Source organism: Sinocyclocheilus anshuiensis, unplaced genomic scaffold, assembly GCF_001515605.1.
Source record: "Sinocyclocheilus anshuiensis isolate Anshui unplaced genomic scaffold, SAMN03320099.WGS_v1.1 scaffold1303, whole genome shotgun sequence".
Classification (NCBI taxonomy): domain Eukaryota; kingdom Metazoa; phylum Chordata; class Actinopteri; order Cypriniformes; family Cyprinidae; genus Sinocyclocheilus; species Sinocyclocheilus anshuiensis.
The window spans coordinates 1,003,477-1,013,512 of NW_015537954.1; the positions used below are offsets into that span (position 1 = coordinate 1,003,477).

General features: G+C 37.4%; 1 protein-coding gene across 1 annotated transcript; it reads right to left on the bottom strand.

Moving 5' to 3' along the window:
• Window positions 1–1,828: 1,828 nt before the first annotated feature.
• LOC107665376 (la-related protein 6-like) lies at window positions 1,829–5,332 on the bottom strand. Its single transcript, XM_016456238.1, has 3 exons — window positions 5,312–5,332; window positions 4,920–5,213; window positions 1,829–3,060 (listed from the first exon to the last, which is right to left on the bottom strand). The coding sequence occupies exons 1-3, from the start codon at window positions 5,315–5,317 to the stop codon at window positions 2,434–2,436; spliced, it is 927 nt and encodes a 308-aa protein (XP_016311724.1). The 5' UTR covers window positions 5,318–5,332; the 3' UTR covers window positions 1,829–2,433.
• Between the last annotated feature and the right edge of the window lie 4,704 nt (window positions 5,333–10,036).

Here is a 10,036-nt window from a genome sequence, read left to right on the forward strand (position 1 = left end):
GTTTTACAAGCTACAGTTTCACCATTTGTCTTTGTTTCCTCTGAGTTGATGTGTTGTCAGTCTTATATAATGAAGCAGGGACACGTTTTAATTAACGCACTACCACTCATACAGTTTCTGCACTATATAATATGTGTACTGTGCACTGTATGCACGCTTTCGGTCTGTATGAACCTGTCTGATTCACTACATTTGCCAAAATGTGCAGTATACATGAGCGCACGATGCAATGCATACTGTATCCCACAATGCAATGCACTCATTCAACTTGACCTTCCATTTACAGTAGAAGTGCGGTCAGCTCCATTATTTCAACAGACTGACAAATGTTGCATGTTACAAGCTTAGTTTAAAACGCAAAATAACTGGATGCCATCGGCTGAATTAGGTGTAGCATGAGGTCATGCAACAGCAATATAGCATCTGTACATATTAATTGTTTTGCTTTTTAAAACAGAAGGCAGTATATGCAGCAGCAGGAATATATACAGTTCTACCAAATATGACCCTATCTATTTGCAAACAGTGCCGAGTAACTAATTACACCTAATTTGGATTACATAATCAGAACTGAGACGGTGAAGGTTCTGGAAAATCACATTATACTTCATTTAAGCGCGTGTTCATAGCAGTGTAATTTTTTCCCAGTTAAATTGGCTGCTAGTCATGAGCCACATAATTCAGAAAATGCTTTGACATTATTGCTTTATGAAGTCGGAGACTGAACAGAATATAATTGCCAAAAAAGCAAAATCAAGAGTTTTAAATTAGAAGCCATTACAGAGATGGATTTGCTTGTGATGGATAAATCATGAGACGCTTTCATTCGGTTCTCTGCTGAATGGACAATCGGCTCAAAAGATGTTGCCAGCTTAATTGGAAATGCAGATGTATCTCTCTCCCAGAAAATGAACTATAATTGTTGCTTGACGAAATGCTTATTGAGCCCAGTGTGATTCAGGTGAGCATGCAGATAAAAGCACACTCATTTACTGATATTAATGCACATTATCGGAGACTACTGCAGCGCAGTCGGAGTCCAAACTGCATTCTGAATAGAGTCTCCACTCAGGTGTAATTTCACTCAGGATTGAACTCATCCGACCTGCAAAATCTCACTGAACTGGAACATGCATTCGCTCACCATCATCTCAGCATCCCGTGGAGATCAGACAGTTGCTAAGAAACATTACAGTGTCAAACTAAATTATCTTCGAGGAAATGGGAGCAAATGATCACCTTTCCCACAGATTAAAAACACTTCGGTTACAATCCAGTTCCTCAGAGGAGGTGACACTAACCGCTCTGACGGATTTGATGCGAGCGTTAACTCAAACCGTCAGATTACTGTGTGATTCTCAGTGAAAGAGCAACGCAGCTGACCTTCTCTGTGAAAGACCAGCCATTTATTTCAGCTCTCAGCAGGGGTAAAACTATGCAAAATGCAAACTGAACGCAGCGGTGTAGAACAGTGTAAATGCAGTTTAGTGTTTGATGCAAAAGGCTGAAGTCAAACTCTTGGCACTAATTAATCTGTCACTTGATAATATGGCTAATGTGAAGACAATATTTAGCCCAAACGGTGTTTGTTCAGTGTGTTAGACTGGTAAAAATCACACTTCTGCTGTTAATGCATTTACATAACCATCAGTGCCATTTTTCCCTTTCAGTTAATACTTCTGCATATTGTTGGGCGTATGCAGATCATCGCAATAATAATTGTTTTGTGCATTGCAGAGCATTTTTGAAGCAGCAGAGAACCAGCAAATGAAATGCAAAACAAAATGGCCAAAAGCAATCTGAAGAAATGAGCAATACCCCAGATAGCTGCGATTGTAGTGATTTATTTGTACAGTAAGGAAGCAGACGGTGCATTGCCTCAACCCAGATTGAAGGCAGATACGAGGCATTTGTGCTCAGGACAGAAACCTCAAACACTTTCAACAGAGAGGACTCAACCGAAGAACAGAGAAACTAACAAAACAAAACTCATCCCATCTTATCCGCAAATCACTAAAATGAGAAACACGTTTGACGGCAGAAACCAAATGGACGAAGTTAAAGCAAATAAAACGAAATATATTTCCAGTGCCTGGGCTCCCGAGATTATGGCAACGGCGTCATCACAAAGGCTGAGATCAGATCCGAACGCCTGAAGCACGACCCACACAGAATACATTTACAATATTTACATGGGAGACAGACACTGGTAGAATCTCCTTACAACGGAAAACATGGCGGCGATTTAAAACAGAAACACTTTCAGAACGGCTTCCCCCTTGTTGTGGTGGTGCCATCATTCAGTGAGAAATTAAGATGTATAAAACGTTTAACAAAAATAGCGTATAGAAAAAGGTTTTACAAAAAGACCAGGCCAGTCCTATGGAGATGTCACGACTGCTTTGAGAGTGCGAGGGTCAAGAGGGACGGTCTTTAGAGACAGGTTTGCGTGGATGCTGCCTTGCCTCGCTCTCCGGAGGGAGATGAGTGGAAGCCTCTTGTCCCATCCGGACCCCTCGGGAGTCGAACCACGCCTGGAGGAAGACCATCTGCGTTCTGGATCTTCCTCCCGAGCATCGGGCTTCCCACCGGGCTGCTCTCCTGACTGGCCACCTGCTTCCTCCGCTGGACCCAAGGGCTTCCCGAAGGGGTCAAGCTGCTGTCCGAGGAATAGTCCGCCCATCGGCGAGCCGGCTCGGGGCTCAAGCGGCCCTCGCTGGCCAGCGGAGACTTCCCCGAGAGAGGCGTCTTGCGCTGGGTGCAGGGGCTGGCACGTGGGCTGCTCCACGGACTGGAGCGCGGAGACACCGCCGGACTCAGGTGATTGGGCCCGCCGCTCGTGGGGCTGAGCTTGTTGCAGGAGCGTGATTTGCGGGCCAAACGCGGCGAGGTGGGATTGCTCTCCGTTTCCGAGGAACTCGCGGCCGAGTCGTCTCCGCCGTGATACTGGAGCTCTCGGACGCGGCTGTTCAGTGAGCGGCTCTTGCGGACACCACCGACTCCATCGTCTCGGTCCTTTGGGATCTTTTTCTTGGGAGGCTTGGTGCCGATTAGAACCACCTTCAAATTTAGAGCCAGATATATGTGTTAAAGCCCAGAGTTTGTCAATTGATTAAAGCAATAAGCCCCGTGAAGCCGTGGTTTACAGTGCATTTATAACAGCTAAGGGGCGTTGTTAGATATGACACGGAGCTGTTATATATTCACTGTAAACCACGGCTTCACGGGGCTTATTGCTTTTATAAAACGGTTATTCCATATACGTAGTAAGGTTTCACAAAATAAGAGCAAATAAAGTGTAATAATAAAAACAGTATTCTTCCACCAAACAATGTAGCTCCTCAGAAACAGTTGTGGTTGCTACAAAGTGGCTGCCGAGCAACAGACAAACGTAAACAAAGGTGTATGTTACTTTGTAGAGTCATTTACAACAGCTTCGAACGCGGCTCAGCCAATCAGAATCAAGGACCGGAATTATCCGTTTTATAAACTAGATTTAAACTGTTTGCAAACACTGAATTGTTCTATTGGATCAGTGATGACTTTTTTGTGGGCGGAGGCAGAAAATGACCGTTTTCAAGTAAGCCAAGTACAGTAGTCAACCTTTGAAGTGGATCAAATAAGTTCAAAGTTGAACAAAAACACTTTGATTTTAGGATAACTTTGATGTAAGGTTTTGATACGCTTCAAATGTTGACTAGTGTAATAAAAGAATAAAAAAAGGTAAATTTAACTATTTTCTCAATTCCGAGATTATATCTCACAATTCTGATAAGGAAAAACAACTTTTATATTTAAAGGAATAGTTTATATTCCTGACTTCAGGCTTTTTTTCCCCCTCAGTGTTGACAAACTCACTATTGTTGCATTCAATCGAGTTATAAAGTCAGAACTAGGAGATATAAACTTGCATTTGCAAGAAAAAAAGTCAGAATTGTAAGATATAATAGGTAAATGTTATGTAAAATGTTATTAGTGATAGGTTTAAATAGCATTTCATGCTGTAACTGTAGGGAAAATACAACACATTCCCTATGAACTGCATGTGTGATTATTATTTAGACCTATTGTTTAAATCAAATTTATGCTTTGAAATAAGAGTAATCATAGCAGTTTTCATCCATAGTCTGTCTGTTTAAACATCAGCGTTTAGCTACATATGGCGTCTTTGACGGCAGTATTCTATAAAAATGATTTGTATTCAGATTTTGACATCCAAAGGCACAAAAGTATTTTTTCCTCTTATTCCACGGATTTTCCCCATTTCCCTCGACTTGTTACCAGTGTTTTTCTGCCACCACAGCTGCAAGTGACGTAACTGTGACGTCTGCCCTACATTGGTCTATACAACTGGGTAATGCAATGCAAAAAAATATTTTCTTACCATTTTTGTCTTGGATTACTTTTCTTGCCCCATTAGAGATATTTTTGCTTGTTTAAGCAAAAACTAACAAAATTTGGATTTTTTTTTCAGGAAAGACATTATATCTTAAGTCATTTTACTTGTCAAGTAAATGCATCCTTATTCAAGAATTTTTTGATATTTATACTAGAAAACAAGACAAAAATACTCAGTAAGAAAATCATTTTTTGCAGTGCATGAATATTTACATGTTATCTTCCATGTCTTTTTTACTAACGCTGGGCAATGATTAGTCGCGATTAATTGCATCCAAAATAAACGTTTCCGTTTATATAGGGTGTGTGTGTACGGTGTATATTTATTATGTATATTATGTGTTTTAAAGACACATACAGTATATACTTAGAATATATTTACATGTATAGATTTATATTCATATCATTTTTATATATACATCTAATATATACAGTATATAAACAACATTTTTCTTTAATAAAGACACGCACATGCATGTATATATATATATATATATATATATATATATATACATAAATACACAGTACATGACAGAGGCGATGGGCCCGTAGTTTCCGAAGGCCTTGAGCAGGAGCTCCATCAGCCGCTCCTGCTGGGTGGCCCCTGCCTCGCCGTCGGCCCCGAGCGCGACTCCCAGCTCCGGCCAGCGCTTGAGCTCACTCAGCAGCAGCATGCGACTCGGCAGAGACTCGCTGGCGAACACCGGCACCGTCGTCCTGCGCCGCACCTTACGGTCCTCGTCGTTCAGCTCCAGCAGCTCGGAGTGATGCAAGGCGTACGCCGTGGTTCTCCAGTCCCGCGTCAAGTGCTTGACCTGAGGAAGAGACGGAGACGCATTTAACCTCCTTCAGGTATGACCATGATTCACACTTCACATTTCCAGGGTTCTCAGAAGTCAACATAGTTGCTCACAGTCATCTCAGCATCCTGTGGAGATCAGACGGTTGCTATAAGGAATACACTGCAAAAAAAAAAAATGATTAATTGAATTTACTAAAAAAAAATAAATAAATAAATAAAATTGTAAGTGGTTGCAATTAATTTTAACTACATTTAAATAAACAAATTTAGTTGACTAACTTTCAACTATTTAAATGTAGCTAAAATAAATTGTTTGCATTCACTTACCTTAAAATTTAGTATAATTTTTTTTTCAGTGTAGGGATGCACAATGTTATCGGACCGATATCGGAATCGGCCGATAATGGCTTTAATTGTAAATATCGGCATCGGCCCGATATGAAAAATAATGCCGACATGTCTTGCTTATTAAAGTATGTTTTGTACGTTTTGATTTAAATTTCAGAAGCTATAGCTTACATGAATTAAAAAATAAATAAATTTAAAAAATCACAAACATGACGCATGTAAATTCAATAATTTTATATATACACTGATTTATTTATTAATGTGCAATGTTACATTTTTTTTTTTTACTTGGAGCTCTAAAAGATTTTCAGAATTTTTACAACTCTTGTTTTAGACAATCTACAAATGTTAAATCTTAAAATAAAATGCGATTAATATATAGTTTATTTATAGTTATTTTCAAAGCTTCAATGTACTGTCATTATAAAAGAACTTCATTATTGTTCAATTCTAACAAATTAGTTCTTGTTAAAAACTAACCAAAATTAAAAATAATTTGCTTATAATTTCCACACAGGAGAGACTTGGTGTTGTTTCCAAACAAAAGGAAATATATCGGCTTCGGCCAAAATGAGTTAAAATATCGGCAAAAATCCAATATCGTGCAACTCTACTAAGAAACGTTACAACATATCATACTGTGTCAAATAAAATTATCTCCGAGGAAATGGGAGCAAATTATCACCTTTCCTGCGGCCAGTTGTTCAAAAGTTTAATCTGGATCAGAATGGAAATCCCATGTTTTGCGATCCAGGATCAGGAAACCCATCTTACTTTTGTGCCGGTTTTTCAAAGCAAAATTGGATTGGATCACCCTGATCCAGATACACACTTTTTCAGATTTCCAAATCTGGATTACTAGTGCTCTACGGAGCCCCTCAAGGGACATGATGGATGATGCCAATGTTTTGCATTCTAGTTTTGCATTTGCACAAATAACTACCATCTCTCATGATTGTGCCAATGTAGTTTACAATCATTGATTAAAAAAAAAACACTTTAAATAAAACATTTTTGATTGATATCGACAGCAGTTTGGGGATATATTACATGTTACAAATGTTGTATTTTTTGGACCGGTTTTAAAGTTACATTTTTGTTCCCGAAATCCACTCTTCTGCTGGGATCAGAATAATCCAGTTTTTGGATCAAAAGTATCCCAAAATGTTTTGAACAACACAAACTGAGGATTTAATCCAGATCAAAACCAAGACTGGATTTTGTGATCTAATCCGAACTCAGAATCCTTTTCAGAAGGCTGGAGTCAAACTCTTGGCACTAATTAATCCGTCACTTGATAATATGGCTAATGTGAAGACAATATTTAGCCCAAACGGTGTTTGTTCAGTGTGTTAGACTGGTAAAATCACACTTCTGCTGTTAATGCATTTACATAACCATCAGTGCCATTTTTCCCTTTCAGTTAATACTTCTGCATATTGTTGGGCGTATGCAGATCATCGCAATATTAATAATTGTTTTGTGCATTGCAGAGCATTTTTGAAGCAGCAGAGAACCAGCAAATGAAATGCAAAACAAAACGGCCAAAAGCAATCTGAAGAAATGAGCAATACCCCAGATAGCTGCGATTGTAGTGATTTATTTGTACAGTAAGGAAGCAGACGGTGCATTGCCTCAACCCAGATTGAAGGCAGATACGAGGCATTTGTGCTCAGGACAGAAACCTCAAACACTTTCAACAGAGAGGACTCAACCGAAGAACAGAGAAACTAACAAAACAAAACTCATCCCATCTTATCCGCAAATCACTAAAATGAGAAGCACGTTTGACGGCAGAAACCAAATGGACGAAGTTAAAGCAAATAAAACTAAGATTTCCGGCACCAGTTGTAAACTACATGAACTTACTATAAAGTTAGGATTAGAGTTGGTGTACTTGCATGTAATTATGCATAATTGTTATTATAATAGTAAGTGCATGTAATGTGTAACAAAAGACACCTTAAAATAAGTGTTACCACATAAATAGTACCATGGTAATGATGGAAATATTGATTTTTTTTTGGACATGTACCATGGTATCTTTTGAAGTACCTTGCAAATACCATGGTACATTCATACCATATAATATCAGTGTACTATGTTACAGTACCTTTTCATCAATGCAAGCTACAACAAATAATATTGTTTCTATTTGCCCCAATACACTGCAAAAAAAAATGGGTTTCTTAGTGTTTTTGTCTTGTTTTCCAGTAACACTTTCTATGAAGCCTGTATTTATAATACATTATAAGGGTATTCTTAAGGCATTATAATGAATGAATGCATTATACAAAATCTCATGTTGCATCTCATAAATAATCATAGGAACATTATTATAATATATAATATTATAATACTTATTTGTGGTTATAGCTTTTAAAGTGGTCATATGACGATGCTAAAAACAACATTATTTGGTGTATTTGGTGTAATGCAATGCATTTACGCGGTTTAAGGCTCAAAAAATGTGGAAAATTTTTTTCGCATCATATGACCCCTTTAAGAGTTTATTTATAACAAAATGAACATGTTGCATCCACTTACATTGTAGCTTAAGTTACCACGGATTATATTTCTCATAGTTACAATGTATTAAGTCTCATATCTTGCCATGGTTTAAGATCTGAACAATAACTTAATACGTTTTAATGTTTTTACTGTACAAAGTCTTCATGAAAACATCCAAAAGGCTTTATAATGTGGTCTCTTTTTTAATAGTAACTTCACTTTGCTTAGAGCAGAGAAAGACCACTTATAAATATAAATTTTTCTCAAACAGCCATAAGATCAGATATGCTTTGCAACGATTATAAGGCCTTAAGAATACCCTTATAGTGTATTATAAATACAGGCTTCATAGAAAGCGTTACCCAAACATTCTTAAATCAAAATATATTTACTTGAAGCAAAGTGCCATAAGATTAAGTTTCTGAAACATCAAAATTAAGTGAGTTTTTGCTTAAAACAAGAAAAAAAATATCTGCCACTGGGGTCGGAAAATATTTTGAATTAGGTTTTTCATTTTATTTTTCTGACCCCTTTGGCTGATATATTTTATAAATTGATAATTTTTTCAGAAAACAAGACTTCACATATGTCATTTTACTTCAGGTAAATATATCTTGCTTTATGAACGCGTAGATATTTGTACTAGAAAACAAGACAAAAATACAGCGCGAGTAAATCATTTTTGCAGTGTAATGAGAAAAACCTAACATTTCTGTGGCTTTCCAAAAGAGAAAAAAAAATTGAGAAATTGATATTGAAAAAGATTGATATCATTGGTCAAGAGATAAATGTCAAATGCCGTTAGTGTTGTATTAGAAACACTCACTGAAAGTGTTAACTAGTTTTCTGTAATGCAAGAAAACACCAAGTATAGTTTTGTAAATAATGATTTTGTTGTTAATAACTGCATCACAGTCTGTGAAAAGGGTCCATTCATTAACACATGATTGCAGCCTGTTCAGTATTAATGTCTCAAAGGAAAAGTAATTATGTTCCCTCGTCATTGCACATCAAATACAGCTTTAATTGAGACTGATAAAGCAGAGAAAAGGCAGTGAGAGACCAGCTGGGGCCAGATTTATCCATCGCTGCAGAACGAGCATCAGAAGCAGCATGAAATAAAGCTGATTTAGAGCGGAGTACTGCAAATGATTTGACAAATGCATTTCCCCGTGCTTGTGATTTCTTACTGAAATGGGAAGTTAAAGTGGAACATTTTGAAATGCCTGTTCCTTTTTTAATAGCCAATAGTCTGTAAACCCATCATTTAGTAGCATTCATCAGAGGCTGAAATGAGTATTATTCTCATTCACTTTCTTAAAACATCTTTAAATAAAGAGTTCCGAGTCATGAAGCAAACCAACCCGCTCTCAGATGAACACGCACTGATTTAAAGCAAAAAGGAATTGAGAATAGAGAAAACTGTTTCACAAGGGAATTTATGAATCCCATGAAGTATGACAATCAGAAACAGCAGCACAATATAGAACTACTGATCTTTAGTCATTAAGCATGAAAACATTATACCATGTTTGTGAGATTTATAGGCTGAATGGAGATCAGTGTTATTACGTCATTCGCAGTGCCTCATGGGAGTGGGCAAGATTCTCATCTCCATGGTAACGGTGACTTCTCTGATTGGTGGATCTTTCATCAGGATTATGGGTAGTTCAGTTCCTCAACGGGAATTTGGCTATTAAACGGTTTCATAAAAATGTTGAAGTTATACTTAATACAAAATTTGAAATCATACTAACCCGTGCCAATTTCTCAATGAGACAATGAATGAAATTTTTACTTTCAGAACCAAAAAATATTCATCTTAATTAGAACATTTCACATTTAGACATTTAGCAGACGCTTTTATCCAAAGCGACTTACAAATGAGGACAATAGAAGCAATCAAAATCAACAAAAGATATACGTACGTGTGTGTGTGTGTGTGTATATATATATATATATATGTGTGTGTGTGTG